Source organism: Aptenodytes patagonicus, chromosome 6 (assembly GCF_965638725.1).
Source record: "Aptenodytes patagonicus chromosome 6, bAptPat1.pri.cur, whole genome shotgun sequence".
In the NCBI taxonomy this organism is placed as follows: Eukaryota; Metazoa; Chordata; class Aves; order Sphenisciformes; family Spheniscidae; genus Aptenodytes; species Aptenodytes patagonicus.
The window spans coordinates 57,184,411-57,203,513 of record NC_134954.1 but is presented as its reverse complement, the minus strand read 5'-3'; the positions used below and the strand labels follow the sequence as shown (position 1 = coordinate 57,203,513).

The 19,103-nt window shown below is 37.2% G+C and overlaps 1 protein-coding gene across 5 annotated transcripts in view; it reads right to left on the bottom strand.

Moving 5' to 3' along the window:
• Nucleotides 1–1,186: 1,186 nt before the first annotated feature.
• Nucleotides 1,187–19,103, bottom strand: part of RBMS1 (RNA binding motif single stranded interacting protein 1) — a 147,315-nt gene continuing 129,398 nt past the window's right edge. For 4 of the 5 annotated variants that reach the window (XM_076342774.1, XM_076342776.1, XM_076342777.1 and 1 more), the window contains 8 exons: nt 13,580–13,695; nt 12,652–12,701; nt 12,466–12,559; nt 9,131–9,181; nt 6,870–6,980; nt 6,114–6,194; nt 4,789–4,873; nt 1,187–1,909 (listed from right to left, as the gene is read on the bottom strand). In XM_076342774.1, coding sequence (XP_076198889.1) covers nt 4,796–4,873; nt 6,114–6,194; nt 6,870–6,980; nt 9,131–9,181; nt 12,466–12,559; nt 12,652–12,701; nt 13,580–13,695 — 581 coding nt within the window. In that variant the 3' untranslated portion in view covers nt 1,187–1,909; nt 4,789–4,795. The remainder of the gene's footprint in view (nt 1,910–4,788; nt 4,874–6,113; nt 6,195–6,869; nt 6,981–9,130; nt 9,182–12,465; nt 12,560–12,651; nt 12,702–13,579; nt 13,696–19,103) is intronic. The other variant, XM_076342775.1, reaches the window with a different exon arrangement.

The following is a 19,103-nucleotide window of genomic DNA, read 5'->3' as shown; positions in this document are numbered from 1 at the left end:
AAAAAGAAAAAACAAAAACACATCTCTTATGACTATGTATTTCACTAGAATCTACACTTCTCAGAGCAGCAATTTACTTTTGAAACTATGAAATGTCACCGACATCTATACTCCAATACTCACACAAAATTTAAAAACTAAAAAATACTTGAAAGAAACAACTGCTTAGCCCTAGCTCCTGAGCTAGGATGATTTGGTCTGTGGAAACAGGGAGGGCCAGCAACCTGTCCCAATACAAAAGGAAATAAACTTTGAGGTAGATAACTGATCATATACAGCTGACCAGAGAAGTACACAGTTTTGGAAGACAACTTAATTTATCATTCGATTTAAAACATATGCAATTGTAATAAAGAGCTTTAGTAGCAGTGAATTATCTAATATGTGAAGTACAAATAACTGTGTATTTATGAATCAGGAATTTCATAGTTTCAAAATTGGTTTTCTTTACACTTAACACTTGTAGTGATGATGTAAAGTGTGGCACTGCTTGGATCCAAGTCTTCCTTCATGCTTTTGTGTCCATACATCAATTAAAATTATAAAACCTAAATGCAAATGTACAAAAAAGGCACATTCTCCTAACCGCAAACTGGTCCGGCAAAAATAAAGAGTACAGAAGACGTAATGCTGAGACAAATCAGAATTATTGGTTACTGGCTCTTTGTTCTTTGGTAAAGTTACCTTTTAAAAGTGCCAAGTCTTTTTATTTTTATTTACCTACTATAGAGAGCTAGTACCCAATCAATTATGCTTCTACTTACATCTCAGCGTATGTTTGAAAACGAGTCCTTTAGCTTTTGCCATTTTGCTGTAATAGCAACTTTTCTGTTTGCTAAGTCTCAGCACAATCCTCATCCTAAAGCACTATCATTAGTATAAAGGAAGGACAAAAACATTCGGTGATATCCCCACCCCAAACTCCCTACTCTACCTATGCTAAAACTAGAACATCAAGTTAGTTTCTGAAAAAAGGCAAAAAAAGATTTTACATTGCATCATACAGCAGAGTTCCTAAATCATTCAAACTACCAGAGGGAACTATTGGCATATGGCCTTACAAACAATTCATCCTATTAAAATTTCCCCAGTCAGAAAATGTGTTTCACACAAAACATTTTTTCCCCTCTTGCGTTTCACTACCTTACATATTATGTGAAAAATCATTAAAAACACTTACTACACATTAAAAAAGCCAAATTTTCAGCAATTTTTATTGACTACCTTTAAAAGCCCTATGCTGCTGTTTTACAAGGCATAATAGACCAGCTCATTTGGTCAAAGCATTCTACACCATTAGTTTGGACTACTTACTGAAACAGCTACAGCATTGAAAGATTTAAGGCAAATTGGAATTTATAGAAAAGGATAAGACACTTCACACTACATTAAAAGAAAAACAGAAAGCTAAAAGACCAGACACTATAACTGCAACACTGCACTAAAGCAACACTCACACACTGCAAGCACAGAACATCATCTTAGATGTTTTACTATTTTAAACTTCAGAAAACCCATTTCATACAATTAAGGAAAAAAAAAAAACCCAAACAAAATAAAAATAAACCAAAACACAAATTCTGTCATGCACGTGAATAAGTCTTCGTGGTCATCTGTGCATACCCAGAAATGTGAATTTTTTTTTTTTTTGCGTCATAACACTTGATAAAAATTTTTTTTTTTACTAAAATAAACCTGTTCATGGGAACAGCTACTAGATGAATTTAAGGTTTTTCTTATGCACCTTATAGAACTTATAGCAAAAATAGTTTTAGTTGATTTCATTATAAATAACATTTTCAAGAACCTGTGCAAAACTGTCAATAATTCCTAAAGCACAATTGATCAGTAAAATCCATGATTGTTTCAGCCTTTGCACCCTTCTCCAGGCCAGGTCAACACTGGACATCTGCAACACAGAAAGGTCAGAGCTAGAGCAGAGTTACAATCGCATGGGTTTTTTCTAATGCAGCCGTCCATAAAACTAAATCGTTTCCTATTTTAGACAGCTGTGAGAAAACTATGTTAATCTGAGTACAAATTTGCGAAGTAACACAGGGGGCACTACAGGTGCTCGGCCCTTCCCAGGCAGGATAAGGCGCTCTGCCAGGATACAGCCTGTATCGTATTTCCCCCCTCTACCTCTAATACCTGTTCCGCATGCAGAGTTCCCACTGGGGAACCGTGAGACTGCATTCAAAGCTATTTCCTTCTTTGTTGTTTTGTTATTGTTGTTTCCTTTTAATTGACCAAAAGTGGTTGAGTGTGTGAGCTTACTCCTGCAGCATCTCCAGGGCTTTTGATCTCTGGAAAAGGAACACAACTTTCTTTCGGTGCGGCCTCAGGGAGACTACGTACAAGTTACAACAGCCAACGCAGAGACAGCTACTGTGCCTCCATGACGGTTTATACTTAACAGCAATTCAGGGCTCATTAAATTTGAAGGAAGACTTCTCAATTTACTATATTGCCATATGGGTTTAAAAAAATACCCAGCTAATGAAAAGAAGTTTAGACAATTTTTTAATTTCTCTAGGCAAGAACAAGTCTGGTATTTTAAGGTTTGTACATTTATAGGTGCATATTAATTATAACAGGGTTTTTTCCAAGGGTCTGACTATTTTCACATAGTAGCAACTTTTTTAAAAGAAGCTATAAAGTTATTAAATGTAGCCGTTAAAGGAAGGACACTGTGTATTTCTGATTGACTACATCCACTTGTGCAAATGTGCTAGTTGTCATTTACCTCTTATTTACAGCAATATGTATACTGATTTTTAATAGCACATTCCCAAAAGCGCTGCATGTGCATTTAGAAACAAGTTTCAATTTGACAATAGTAACGAAGCTGCAACAATTAAAAGACCACAGCATTCCCTGTATTTAGGGCAAGAAATAACTGTCAATTCCCTCCCCCTCACCTGTTTGAAAAACGACAAGTACCAACATGTTCCAGGGACAGAAATACCGAATGCCATACTCTGAGGCTGAAATCAATTGAGTAATATTAACCTTCCCCACGTGCCCACTGCCAGAGCCATCGCTGACACAGATTTCACTGGCTCCTACTGCATATAAATACAGGTAATGGTACTTCTCTGAAGAATAAAGTATGTGGAGGATTGGCTTACAGCAAAAGCACAGAATTGCTCACAGAGCTCGGTATTCTACACGGTCATTGTTATAAAATGTGTCTCAGATGGCAACACATCTCATCCTTTCAGGAGACTAATGCTGCTCCTTCTGCCTGGCCCCAGCCTATGGGAAAGATACTGACGGGCTGGGAGAGAGAGGCAGGACGGGGAGATGACGTGCAGGATGACGCTTCGCCGTCTACCACAGATCTCTATTGGTAAGGAGGTCTTACATGCCCACAGGGGAGACTTAAGGCAAAACAAATAATTCCTTGAAAAGCGGTTAACACCAGCCAATAGCGTTGGCAGAGGAAACATGCAGGAGCCATGATTTTAACACCAGGAGATGGATAACGAGAAGAGTCTGTGGCTTTGCTTTCTCCCTGCCCTGGATGCAAATCAAGGACGTGGGCTTTGTCTAGATGCCGACAGTTGGCCAGACTACAATAATAAACACAGGTAATATGTTGTGCTATGCAGACTGTGCCATCTGTTGAATGTGCGAAGTTTCCCCATTGGTTGTTTCTATCTTTACATTCTTGAACATATAAGTAGTTCTTATGCCAATAACGGGGATGAGAGCAGTGTTGTCAAATAACACAGCTGACCTGCAAAATCAAAGGTAATGGCAAAACGTGTGTTCTGTTAGATCCATACTTTTTAGGGAGAATATCACACAATTAGAAGTTCCTCACACATCACTGATTAGGATTTTTGAGTATCTAATAAATGCTGTGAGGGCTGTAGAAAAACCCTTTTAAGATGGCCTCTAGCACATTATTGCAGCTGAACAGAGTTTTTCAGTATGAGGTCTTACAAAATGTGATTAAAAAAATGATGTAGTCAAGTTGCCTGGTTTACAAAGCACTCAAAAAGATGAGTTAAGGAACAACTAAATTCCAGAATTTTAAAACATGGAAGATGGAGAAGGGGATGGTTAATGCAAACAGCATTTTCAGGATGGCAATCTACAGAAAGCAAAAATTTTGCAGGGAAGGAGTTCAGGGAAAGCTAATGATTGGTTAGTAAAGAAAGGCCATGCAAGCAAAACCAGTAGGAGGAGGAAAGTAAAACAACTCTGGAATCAGAGCCAAGCTAGGACGTGGCTTAGAAATTAATTGACAAAATTCTGGACCAAACTGCTTTTTCCTAGAATAAAGGATGAGCAGGGAAGTCTTCAGGAGAAAGGGTCAGCAAGGATTTCTACCAGACCACCCGCCTGCCTGTGGTCTGTAAGTTAGTTGCAAAGCTGCTTCCAAATCTTACGTGTACCACAGAACTAGAGGATATTTTATGTATAAATACAGTTCCCTTTAGCATTGTGATTCTAGTATTTTTGCACTAATTCATTGTTATTCTTGTATACAGCACGCTGCCAAGATGAACAAATTAAAATACAACATAATACAGTTATGCTATAGAGAAATTATTAAAACACTATTACTCATAAGTCATTAACTCACTTCTGCAACCCATGCTTCCTTTCCTGGCTTCTAACTCTGGCCAAGTTCAAATTAACTTCACTGCCTGTCCCCAGATATTATCAGTGTTATTTATATGATATAAAGAAAGAATTTTCAATACAGAGTACCGCAAGTTATGAAATAACATATCTTTGAATTCACATCATTTATGTTACAGGATGAGCCCCTACCTCACAGTTACTTATTTTGCTGATACGTATATGGAGAATGGTCACTGGACGTCTCTACTGTAACCTGTTGTTGACCACTGGCTTCCTGCAAATAAAACGGAAGACAAGACATGAGAGACAAGCAGGCAGCATTATCTGTAATCTGTATTTCCATGCGACTCATGTGATTAACAGTCTTCAAATCTAAAGTCTTTCTAACATTTCTCAAGTGGGGTATTCCAAATTTGAGGTGATAACTTTGCATTGATTTACATTTCAGCAAATAGAGAAATAAAAATGATCATGCAAACCTCGTCTTTCCCCAGCTGCTTTGATGATAATTAAAAAAAACTTCTGACATAAATACATAGAGGAAGCAAATAACTGCTAGTATATTTTCTATCTGCAAATGCAAAAACGCATTCTGCCCCTCTCCTTTTGAGGGGCAGCAAGAAGAACGAGATCAACTTACCACATGTATAAACACTATTGCTTTGAGTACCATGGTGTGATTGGCACTAGGCAACACAAAGAATTGTAGTTGGGACTTCGCACACAGACCCCCAGAAACCAGGGAATTAATTCAGCTGATAGTGCTCTGGCAGACAGTGCAATCAGCTAATTACCAAAAGTCTTTCTCCGACCCACATGGGCAGATGCATAAACTGAACCAAACAAGTTCTGGAGTTTCTGGACAAATGGACTCTGAAATGAAATGTTTTTTTTCTTACAGGCTCTGGAAGAGACTGTCTAGCACTCATTCTGAATACAAGAGCTGCAGCATACCTTGTCTAGCTCCTCTGTTAAAGAAGTACTGACCTATGAAAGAGTGTACAGTAAGTCAAAATAGTAGACAAACTGTTGTCTACCATTTAGTTATGCTCTTCAACTGGACTTGCAGAGGGGTTTATTAAGCGAATATGCACGATATCCTGAGATGCCAGGGTAAAATCGGAACTCTTTGCAAAAAGTTACAATCATGGTCTGTTGGCAGAGAAGTTTGCTCACAGGAAAACTAAATGAAAGATCATAACTACAATATACCCTCTGGCTTGTTCCTATTGGAAGTTAGGTTTCACAAAACACAAAGTTCGTCTGAGTTATGCTCATATGGAAGACTGCTCCAAGTACTGTACTGCTACAAGTACGGGTCATTCTTTTTTATAATGCTAGTTATATTAGTTGAGAATAATGACACTTTATAGTTTTAATATACATTGTCTTCACAGTACATTCACAGTTACAATGTTATGCTTTAAACAGTAGCTTTCCTAGCAAAAAAAAAAAAAAAAATCTAGTATCATATTCATGTCTCTTATCTCTGGTCTTTTATAAAATATACTGACCTCAACAGGAACCGCTGCTGTCTGGACATGTGTATATTGGGGTATGTAGGCTCCTTGCATAGCTGTTGTGGCTGGCATGTACTAGAAAGACAAAGTCCATTAAGTTGAGTTAAAGCCCGATGTAAATTTAAGAGTATTCAAAATACCTATCATGATATTGTTTAATAGATATTGACTGTTTCCCTAAAGCAATATACATGAGAGAAAGACTTTTGTGTCTGAAATCAACAGGCTTTTCAGAAAAGTGAGGTACCTGTTTTGGGAAAACTCAAATTTAGACTTCAAAGACTAGGTAAAGGACTTTTCCTTCTCTGTTAATCCCGATCATCATCTTTTTTTTTAATTCTATCTTCTCAGGAAAGAAGGGTCTTTCAGTTTAGAAGCTAGCCTGCATCTCTTCTTCTGGTTTAGTTTCTGTTCCAAACTTTGTGTTCCTTTCTGCAACTCTGATCTCCTGAAGAGCAAAACCAACTATTTTTTCTTTTTTGATACAACTCCGGAGTTACCTCCTGGGTTCCTTTCATTTGCTTTGATCTATTTTTATTTACTGATTTCCAATTTCTGATCAGCTAATAGACTGAATAAAAACTGCTGAATATGATTTAAAAATGGAGACAGTTCTTAATATTTTATTGGATGAAAAGACTACTTAAAGGGTTACTTTTTTCCTAGACGCAAGCTGCACATGCATATTGTGATCTACACGCAGTACCTTCTACTTGTGTAAGTTCTATTTTGTATTAAATTGCTACATACTGTTCCAGTACTGCCTAATGAAAGATGACTCATCTGCTGCGTCAGAGGGCTTATCATCGATGCAGGCTGTAGTGACATGGTGTGGTCCATGGAGGGAGTCAGTACAGCACCCTATTAAACGGAGAAAGAAAGAAATGGTTGCGGCAACACTCAGATTTTAATTACATTTTTGATTTGAGAGTCTAAGTATGGGCTGCCCTTCTGAGGGGACATACCACAAGAACTCTCCTTAATCCCAGGCACTGATTCAGGAAGCAGGTCGGGGGCATTCTGAATATTCTACTTGAGCAGATGTGTTTTGCACGGTTTGGTAATGGGGCAAGAACTGCATTGGCTTCCTATTGAACACGCAACTGATGTACAATGCACTTGAGACACCTGCTGAAAACACTTTGTAAAATATGAGTTTAACCAGATGCTAACTTTAAAGGAAGAATCTGCACACGTTACCAGGTATAGATTCACTTAGCTTAAACTTTGGAATTTCAGGCTTTAGGAAGAAACTTTTATCTCATCTTTAGGAACGGAGGCTTTGGAGGAACATTTGTGTTAGGAGAATTCTACCTGTCACATGAGATGTTCACACACAAGACAGCTGTCCTACTTAATGGCTGGTTTCATTAGCACACACATCTTAGAAGAGTGGGTTAGCAATGCTGATTCTTTGTCTAAATACTAGCTACTGTGATGACCTTTCTATCACTCCTGTACCATCTTGTTAACTTCATAAAAAGGCTATGTCAAATTTTTAAACACTTGAGAATGCTAAATATGGAGGGCACACTCGTAAGGTTTCCAGAGTAATCTGAAATGGAGGGTTATCAACAAATTTTATTTTACCAATCATGTTCTACAAAGACACATTTCCAAATACTTTGTATGACTTATGCTTGCAGAAGTGTTGATTAAAATTGATGGAGGCTCAAAACTAACAGAAATAATTGCAGTGTACTGAAAGCCAGTATTTTGAATCAATAACTAATCCTTAAAAAGAAAAAAGAAGAGAAAAAACCGTACAGAGTATAGTTGGAAAAACAACCATGCGATCAGTGTAGATGAAATGAGTCACAGGCACATCAAACACTAAAAGAATTTCCTGTCTGTAGACTGCAGGCTTCTCTGCAAAGCAAATGAGCAAGACAGCACCAGTCTTTGCACAGGCCAAAACTGAACTTAAGTCAGGAATCTAGACCTTTATTTTCCTGTGAAATCTCATTCTGTATACCTGTGAAACCTCATCCTGTATACCTGTGAAACTAATACACCTTATAGCATTATAATATATCAGCTTGTGTCTTTCACAGCATGATTTGCAAGATTTTTTTTATGGAAGTCTGTGTTGATAGAGAGAAAAGTTAAACACAGTTGTGTGCATGTGTGTTTAACATCAAAAAACACAAATACAACAATTAAGTGTGTGAGAGGGTGTTCTGGTTCAGTATCACCTTCTCTGCGTGCACAAGAAGAAAATGTTGTGCCAAGAAGATTTACATTCTATAATCTGCGTGGAGAGGTTAATTAAAGTCAAGACAATATCCTTTCTATATCTGGAAACAGACCTGTTTGTTAACTACAGGAACGCATATATTAAAGTGCCTGTTATTATGTGTAATGCCCATCTCAAGAAACCTAAGAAGTCTCAGATATAATGGTACTTAATTGGCAAATGACATAGATAAGAAGCAAAATATCATGGGAGAGTATAGATTAGAATGCCTGACAGGCTGGTACAGATGCCACAGCCAAAAATGTAGGGAGACTAGCATTACTCATGAGCGGTGAAGCCAGAACAAGTTATGCAGGTTTTCTCAAGTGAGTGCCCATAATGTCATTTATATCACTACATCCATCTGTCTTTCACAAATTATCCAGTCTGAACTATTCTAGACCCATTCTAAAACCTCGGGTCTTCAATTCCAGCTCCTGATAAGTAAACGGTATGTAAACATGTGGTATTTGCAAAGTGCTTTTCATTTTTTAAAAAAAAAAGTTTCCTCAGGATGCTGACTTGGTAACTCTAATTGTCCTCATCACCTCAATACCCTGAAGGCAGCTTTCTTTTTTTCCTAATAAAATGAGGCCCCAGTTCAGGTTAGTATCTTTGTTTCTCTTTTCATTTTGATCCATGATTTAATCATGATGTAATTGTCAAAACTCTGGAAGTAATTGGGTGGGAATTGACCTATTTCCTGTCATTTAAAGTATGTAAAGTATTTATAGTATAATCAGTAACACAACAACAGAGAAGCATAAAAACTTACTGGGTGCTGCATTATATATGGTTGAGGCTGCATCCAAGAAGGACTCTGAACCTAGAACAAAATCAGTATTTTATTTTTCATTTTAGCCATTGTTTCCCTGAATACTCCAACTGAGATATAAGTAATAATTTCTTAAATCACATTAACAAGCCCCCTCCCTTATTTATTCACTTTTTAATACAATTAGTCACTCTATGGAGCAACATTGATTTCTATGAAAAGCGTATTTATTGTGCCTGTAAATCAGAAACAGGATTTGGAGACAATATTCCACATACACCTTTCAGAACAGTATACTATGTTTTTAGTGCAGGTCTCAGAAACTTGATAAAGTACACTGAAAGGGTTCAAACAGATGCATGAGAGGTTTCTGCTGTGTTGAAAAAGGAGGCACCTTCTGTCTTAGAAATTCCTTTGGGGAAAAGTAATTGGGAACTCAGAAGGTATAGCATGCCTTCTAGCGTGTTCGGAATAAAATAAATTACTGGGTTTTCACAAGGGAAAAAGAAACCAGGAATTCTGCTGAAATCCTGTTCCAGGCACAAGGAGAAGATTTAGGAGAATTGTTCTTCTCCAACACATTGCGGTATGTTATTCCCAAAGCACAGGAAGAAGAGAAGGTTCTGATGCGCATTCCTGCTCTTGGAGGTAGCATGTTTTCTCTCCAAAAACACTGACTACCCAAATACTTAAATTGAGGTGGGATGCCTAACTTTGCATGACAAGGTAAATTAAAAAGATTAAAAGGTAAACTAACAGGTTATATGGTTATCTTAGTTAAGAAGAACTGGTTGCAACAGCTCTTTGAAAAAGTGTGCTGCAAGAAATATTAAAGGTAAGAATGGAAACGTTTCCTCTCCACCTCCTGTAAGTGTGTAGGATAAGGCAAGATTCTGACCTGCACCGCACATGCAGAACTGACTCACCACAGCTGCCAGATATTTAAAGCCCCTTAAATGCCTCTACCATCATTTCCCAGAGTCCTGTGAACAGGACAGGTAGATAGCCAGTCTTGAAAAAAAATCCAGATGAGGTATTTTCTGCAAGATGGAAATATTTCTTCCCTCCTTTTGGTACTGACTTTCAAATCAGAGTAATATTTTTTTGCTTTTTCAATCAGAAAAAGAGCAAACAGGAGTTCAAAAATGGAAAACACTTGAACCCTCCCTTTCCTCAGGCAAAAACTTAATGGCAAAAATACTGGTACAGCCTGACTAAAGCTTTGGCTAATCTGCTCATACTATGATAGTAACTGGCTTACTACTGTCATTTGGGTATACAGAAGTTGCAGAAACAAACACTAGCCAAAACTTTATTAAATTTGTTTACCTTTAATAAGAATAAATCTAGGGAACAGGTTATACCATGCCTCAAAGAAAAAATAAATAAATCATGCTGTTGTGATACGTCCTATTGTGTAGATGACAGAATGCTGCAGGTTTCAGTGAGAAGGGATCAGTAATGAAGATGTGACTAATACTCAAATTGTGAAACTCTTCTGGCCAAGAACCTCCTTCCTCCCCAATACAGAATACTTCCATTTAGTTTTCAGTTCCTATTACTGCGGCACTTTAAGCATAATGATGTTAATAGCTCCATCCACAATAATTTAAGCTCCACGCCACGTATACTGAAATACTGGTAATAACATTTCTGGCAACATACAGTATGATGGTCTGCCTATCTCAATAAGCCCAGAGAAATGACACTATATTCCTAAGAAGTATATTTCCATGCTAACTTCCAACTTTTACTTGGATTCTGAATATCTGAGAGTCTTATATTGATGAATAATTTATATTTTAATAAAGAATAGCAGCTAGTTCTACTGGAATATTTTTCTGGCTAAGAACTTGCTGTAATTTTTGAGGTATTGCTGTACAAAGCAGAATGATTCAACACACTGAAAAATACAGTACTAGCACTGTCTGCCAAGAGCAAACATTGTGTTGCATAAGTCATCTCAGAAATTAATATAAAATTAATCCAGCTGCCCTCTACCCCAGAGTACACTGTTTTACCTCCTACATAACGCTTTGCCCGCGCAAGAAGGCATTAGACCTCCAAAATAATATTAGACAATTCTTCCTCATTCTTCTCACCTGGAATGGGAGGGTATGTGGAAATTTCTGCAAGGGAATACTGACCAAGTGGCCCACAGTGCCTCTGCTGGCTTTCTATATGCTTCTACATAGCATTCTATATTCATTTTCACCCACAGTAAGCTAGAAAACTCAGCACATCTCTCTCACTAAAAAGCAAACAGCCACTTCTCCTTCCCCTGAAGGTAAGAGAGGTAAGAATTTTCCAAATTTGGTTTGGTTTTGGTTATTTATGACCTGAATCACTGATGTTTACTTCATCTATGTGTTAAACAGTAAAATGCCGAAATAGCTGATCATTTAGCTTACACTGGGATAATTGGCATGTCTCAAGTTATAATTACAGAGCATACATCTGAGACTGCCATACTAGTTGCATTAAATGCAAGTTGTTTGTAAACTGAAATGTACGATGCCCTAAAATTGAGCATTCCCAAGAGATTTATATCAAAGTACAAAAACTGTTCCATATCATTTCTCAGCATGTTGAACTGTTTGTCAATAACTCTTAGTGGGGACTCAAGATGACCCTATCAAAATTCCTTTTTAGGAAGCTTTGGACTGGACTCTAAGAACAAAAAACATGCATGATTAATGTTCTAACTTATTGATCAAAATAAAGTAACTTTTTGTTTAGAAACACAGTTCCAGACTATTAAATGCTTTACTCCTAATATGAAAACATTGAATTTGAATGCTAATGCAATTTGAACCCTGAACTCTTTTTCAAATTTCCTTCTCTAATGTCAAGCAAGTTTCTGTATCCTTCTTAGTACAACTACATAACATATTATTGTAGAGCTTTTTTTTTTTTGCACTGAAACAGCCTGGAGAAAAGTTCAAAAAGCATGGAGAAGTATCTTTGAAATAGAATTTAACTAAATCAAGAAGGTTTTAAATAAAGAATAGTTATTTTAAAGATATAAAAGAACTTGACCAAGAGAAAATGAAAAATCATACATGAAATGCAGAAGTAGCTACAAATACCTTAGCCAGCAGCACAAGTTAGAGACTTTGTTTTGCAAGACACCACGTATCTCATTAAATTGCTGTGCTTTCTGAAACAAACACACTTGTAGTTTTTAAGGCCTTCATCTTCATGCTGTACAGCATGAAGAGGCCACTTCATTAAAATGAAGCATTATTGGAGAATTCATAAAACCAGATGTAGCAACTGACAAATAAACATAAGCTCTGATGAACCATTTCAACTACTAAGTTCTAAATACAAACCTGGTATGTGGAAACTGGAGAAGCAATATATGGCGTAATAGATGTCTGAGTGATCATTCTGTTTGCTGTAATACTGTAGGGTGACGGATAAAATCTAGAAAATGCAGAAATATTTATTAAATACCAGTTCTATGCATCTTTCATAATGCAAACTTTTTTTTCTTAGTGTGCCATTATTTAACATACCCATTTTGTAAAGCAGCTGTGGTTGGATCATACGTAAGTGTCATTCCAGCCTTTAAAATAAATTAAAAAAAAGTGGAAAGAAAGAGTTGACAAAATTAATTTTGACTGTAAATTATTTCTCTTACTCTTTCTTTAGTTGTATTATTTTTAACTGAAAATTTGTATTGAAATAGTTTATTACTATAAGTTAGGGAAAGGCTAATTGACATAAGTAATTATATAGTGAAAAGAGTCAGGGATATTGTTTATGAATTCAAGTTTCCAAGTTCCCAGCACGAGGAACAAAATGCAGTCTATGAAATACCTGGCTAAGAGAACATGTGTGTGTTTGAGAGGCAGGGCATGAAGATGATTATGTTAGGGTGTTGCCTACAATATATTAACTATAAGAATGAACGGGGAGTGCTGTTTTTCAGAAGACACATTTGAATTTTCTTGTCTCATATAAATGAGGTGTCTAGGCTTGCTAACCACAGTAAGCCTACGAAACTATTATCTCGAACATTAAAGATTAAAAAAGCTGCGACTAAAAAAAAAAAATCAATGCTGCACTGCATTGGTATACTATTTTAATCTTATGAAAGTGATGTGCATTTCAGTGCTGCATAAATCAAAGGATTATTTACTACATGTAAATAAAGTTATGTTTCAGGTAGCTTTATAATATGAGAAATCTCAGGCATATTCCTGACCAAGCTGAAGATTTTATTGTTCGCTTTAATGAGGTAGGATTTAGTGTTTCACATTTTGCCTTTTTTCCTCTTAAGAAAGATACAGTTAGGTATTTTACCTGACAGTTTGCAACTCTGTAAGAGCTGCTTGCACATTTTTAACATGCAAAGAGCCAATACAAGAAGTCTCAATGCCTATCATTTTCATAAGTATTCATTATTGTACACCCACACTAAAGCTTGAAGGGAGGACTTACAAGTCTCACCTCGCCTTCTCTGTGCCATGCTCTTCCATTCTGTATATATTTATTCTGATTCTGTCTCTTTTTCTGTCCTCCATCGGCAAACTTGCACAATAAAGGTTCTGCAGGAACTAAGAAGAAAGAAGGAATATTAGTTGAAGTAGCATTCATACACAGGTGTTCAGCGCTCCAAATGAGGTATGGTTTTTAAGTTATATACTCAACATGACAGTTAAATAACACGGACTCATACTACAGCATCAGCGACTGTTCTGCACAGCACAAAGATAGCTGCCACACACAAAGAGAGCATCTGGAATGCCTTCTATCTTCGATCTTCAACTACTGCTCTAAAACCTGTTGGAAAGAAACATGGTCTGTATATCCTGAGTATGTGTCTGTTGGTCTGGGGAAGAATGAGAACTGCCACCTGAATTCTGAGCTCTGCCTCTTAGGAGGTACGTCTAAGGAGGGTGGAGAATAAATCTGGCCAAAGGCCTTTAATGTATTCCACCCACCCTTTGGAGGTTCAGTAATGTCCCAAAACTTAAACTGCTCTGCTCATCCAGAACAGCTGGCACAGTACCTCCACTTGCTCTAACCGGCACCTTTATCTCCTGCCACCTTGCACTGAAAAAATGCCACAACTGCCCATTCGCTTTTTATCTCTGCTCTATAAAAAGCATGTAATGCAACCGGAAATTCTTCAAGATTTTTCTTTTATCTTGTTCTCTGCATACTGTCATGAAATGGTATCGCCATACTTTTTTCTTTTTTTTGCATAACATAATCCTGACCATGACTTCAATTTCTAATGTCAAAATTCAAGCAATGAAAAAGAAAAGTTTGCATAGTATTCTCTCCCTCTTACTAGCTTAAACTGTAATAGTTTCTGAGTACCTACGGCCGAAGCACAGCTCTGCTACATCACACCACACCCTCCCTAATCACAGGGTGGAAGCATTGTTATGACTTGGATGTGAACACTTCTCTGCCAGTAATTCCTGACACATGAGCTGTCTAAGCTTTACCATGACACTCCTCCAGTCATTTGCTGTTTGGAAACACCTGCATGAGACAGGGCTGGATCTGAAAACGTGCAAGTTTCCAAATGTAAACACATGGGGTGGGAGGGCCAACCACAAAAAACCAACCCCAAGAAAAATTTTAGCATATCTGTATCATGCAACAAAATCTATTCGTGTAACCATGGCCAGTGCTGATGCGCTCTTCACTCTGTCTGCATTTACAAAAGATGATTGGTATTGAAAACCTCAGAGACTTATAACCTGGCAGAGAGCCTGACTTCTGAACCATTGCACAAAACTAACACTAACGGCCTAGTCACCCCTGGCTTTGGATGGCATACCTAAAACACTAGCTCTGATTCTACTGGGAAAACATCCACTCCCTACACGATACATTTTTTGACAGCCTTCTCTATAAAAGATGGATGGACTGGGAGACAGAACTGGTATGTGGTTCCCTGTCTCATCTCCAACACTGACCACACGTCCGTCAGAGACTTGTACCTCTCCTACCCATGCGCTGTTACTCAGCAGTCAAATAACTTCAATATCAGAGTCAGACTTCAGTACTAAACATGACAACTGAAATAATTTAAAACGTATTATCTTACAGAAAATGGCAATTAAAAACCTATAATCATAAAATAAACCAGGGAAAGGTGAGGCAAATGACACTGGAAAAAGTATTGGAGACCTACGGACAGTAGAGGAAATGCACAAGGAAATTAACAGAATCCCTAAAGTAGGAAACAGAAACTGGAGAACATTGCCTTCAAAATCTTGCATTTCTGAGAGGAGTTTTGGCATTCCCAGAATTGAGTTTTGCTTTGGGGTCTTCTATCATGAGAAAAAACTTTTGTCTCGGCCTATTTGGGGCAAAAAGGTACTATATCAATATGCTGATGGGTAATTTGATGTTACTTTATAAAAACTAGATCCCAATAACCTTGGTCATCATATCACACAGCATTTTAATCCACATACAGTTCTGTTGAAATAAGAAGCGTTAATCTCAGAAGATGCTACTCTACATGGGTAAAATTGTCAGGTTCTGGTCTGAAATTATTTCGAGACTGATTTTACACAGTGAGGAGAAAAAAAATCCATCAGAAAGGGAGAGCCGAGATCCAAATACTGAAGTTAACTGCCTTAAATGAAAAAAAAGCTCTTCCCCAAGTTGAGTATCTCTGGCTACTTATAAATTATTTCAAACCATCTAGTATTGTGGAAAGCATGTGTGACTTCCAAAATACACACTATAAATTTCTGGATGAAGTCAAAAGAAACTGGCATGAGAAAGGCTTATAAAGTCATCAGAAAATACCTAAAGGTTTCTAGCCCTGTGATTCTGTATTATAGCACTCATAGGTAGCAAATACTTTATTTAAAGCTGCATTACGCTTTCATTAAAAATGCCCATAGTGAATTGTACAAAACTTTTCTGAAAGTGTTATTTGTGCTTACATTTCCCATTGGCTCAAGATAAAGATCATTTTTTTAAAAAGTCAGAGTAAACCTGTCCAACTGTATGAATAAAATGTTCATAAAAATCTATTTTAAGAATAAGTATGATTTTTTTTTTTGTTAGTAGATAACTGAAAACAGCTAAATTTTAAATGATGAAACATCTTCTGTGGTGCATTGGAAACATTCTCCCGACAAATTTAAAGACAAAATAAAAATGGAAGAAGAATTATCCACATGTATTAGATTTTGTATATGTAATATTCAAAACCTGCAGCGATGAAAAAAAAAAATTAAAAAGGCATTAATTTGTGATTTGCCAGAATTTGGTGCTCCATCTTACTGAACACAGACGTGGTCACGGGAACCCTTGTTTTTCTGACCTTCCAGCTTCTCTTGCTCCTCAACTGTGTCCATAAATGAAGCCAAATGCTGTGAAAGCTCCAACTCATGTTAAAAAAAAGCAGACTGTCCATTTAATATTGCCAACTGTTGTGAGAAGGCTCTATAGCATTTCCCTTCCCTGATTCCAGTTCAAGATCTGAACGCTGATAGTGGCGACTGCTGCAATTGAAAGCCTAACTGCAATTTTTGGCTGGTCTTCGATACATGTGACCCGAGTACTACTGTGTTCATTGCTTCAAGAATACAATGACTGAGGGTCATCAGAGGGAGGGTCATAAGAAGGAGATAAACCTCCATGGGAGCCAAGTATGATCTATTGATCCCCCTCCCACCAAAGAATGAACACAGCCCTCGCTCTCTTAAAAATTAAATTTGAAATTTATTTCTTCAGCTTTTCTTCGTATTTTTCACAATTTTTCACAATATTTCTTCGTATTTTTCACAAATACGTAAGATGTTATCTCTCTTGCACATACAAACTTGTATATAATAGACATATGTGTAAACAAAAAATTCCAACAAGCCCGACAGACCAGCCAAGCAATCTTTTTTGTGGTCCAGGAAGGAAGGGAGAGTCATTTTTATTATTTAATTGTTGGGAAGTGTGCAGGCCCAGTGATGAAGAGGATCATTAATCACTCAGGAACTCGTCTGTATGTGTAAGACAGAAAGGCATAGTACAAATATTCGGAGTTGCATTTACAGCTAAAGGATAGCTGATGTAAAAGGCTACGACTTACAGTGGATTTATGCTTCTGCAGCTAAGACACCATGTTTAAAATGCCCACTCTGCTGACACTTAATGAAAAGCAACAGACACTGTGAATGGTTTGTAGATGTCTGTTGTGCTGCTGCCACGGAGGCGTTCTGTAACCGTGAGCTTTCCTGTGCTTTAACAGCAGGTCAGTGCTTTAAAACCTGGCTGTGAAAAGTGTTGACCATCTCCTCCTGCCCTGAATCACCCTCCTCTAGGGCTAATGTTTTTACGGAAGAAAGATTGAATGCAGTATTAGTCCAGAGAGTAAATACTTCCTTGTCATACACATGTTGTGCACATGTATACATTAGAATTCAGTCTTCGTTTGTTCAGTGTCTACCCAAATATGTACCAGGTGATACTATAAATGCAAGAACAAAATTGATGTTCTTACGTTGGACTTTGTGTTTACACCCTTGACTTTACCTGGCTAACGTTATCAACTTTTCAATAAACCCTGCTTTCAGATACTAAAAAAATACAACAAAATGGTTTTAAAATACTATTCTTTTAATCAGTTTTCAATTAAACTGCATCTTTTAGCGACTTTCATTGCTTATTTTCTAGTGACAAAGCATATGGGACTAATGAATTCTGGCACTAAAACCTCACTTTAATGATAGAGCAAGCCTGTACAGCTAGAAACTTTTGCCAAAAGCTGTGGGAATTAAAAAAAGAAGTTGTGCAACCCAAGATCTCAGTAGCTTTATGTGTTTAAAGAGAAACTAAATATATACTCTTCACCATCCTAACCTTCACTTAAACGCAGTGCTCAGGGTTACATTTATTTAATAATTTACACAGCGTTTAATAATTTGTCACAGGAGTATATTTTGAGTGGTTTTAAGTAGTATTTTTCTTCTATACTGCTTAGCTTTAAGAAGCAACACTGGAAATTACAAACTATGAGAATTAGAGCACTAAAAGCTTCTAATCTTTGATCTAATGGGTAAAATCTTGGTTCCTCTGCCTTCAGTGTGACAATCAGGAGTAACATCAGCGCTGTGACCTCTTGATACCCTTTAGCAGCGGTTTTCAGAATGTGGTTCATGGATTATTTCTAAAGGATCTGTGAAAGATAACTAAGAAATGTGAGTTTATGGTCCAACAGCTTAAATTCACTATATAGAGATCTGCAGTGCTGGATACTTCGTAAAGGTAAGCAAATAGAAAAAGCTCGAAAATGACTGCCACAAGATAACTACTTCAAGGCTCCATTTTCACTCCTCTCCTGCACTAGAAACATGTCCAAAATCAGAATAATTTCAAACAGTAGTGTCTACCACAGCTGGTGGACCTCTTCCTAGTCTACAGTCAAGAGCACAGGCAGGAGCAGGGCTCTCACACCTGTCTTCAATTTCCTCCCTAAAACAGAATCTGAGTGATCAATATCTTTACCGTAAGTGGGAAGAGGAGGCTGGGTCATGGATAACCTGTGATTTTTGGGTCATCACCATAATCCACCATTCCTGAAGCTAAAATGGTATGGGCTGCTCAGCAAAAATGCTCTTTACCTTACACCCATTAAAACAAAATCACCTAAGTTATTTTTCAGTAAAAGAAGTATTAAATAATCCATAAAGCCTACACAACAGGCATAAAAAGCTTTTTAACTTCTATATTTTTCATTTTAAATGTAAGAGAGACAAATACACTCAGACTTACACATACCTTACCTATTCTTCACCACAACTGCTTTATGTAATTATTTATATAATTATTCTCATGTATCATCACGCAGCTATAAGCTGCTGTGATAGGGAGGAGATGCCTTTCATGATTTTGCACAGTAGATCATTTCTACAATTGTTACGGGTCCAACACAAGACAACAAGACAACGAACATTAAGTATCATCTTTAGGGGAGGGAGGCTAAGTATGCTGC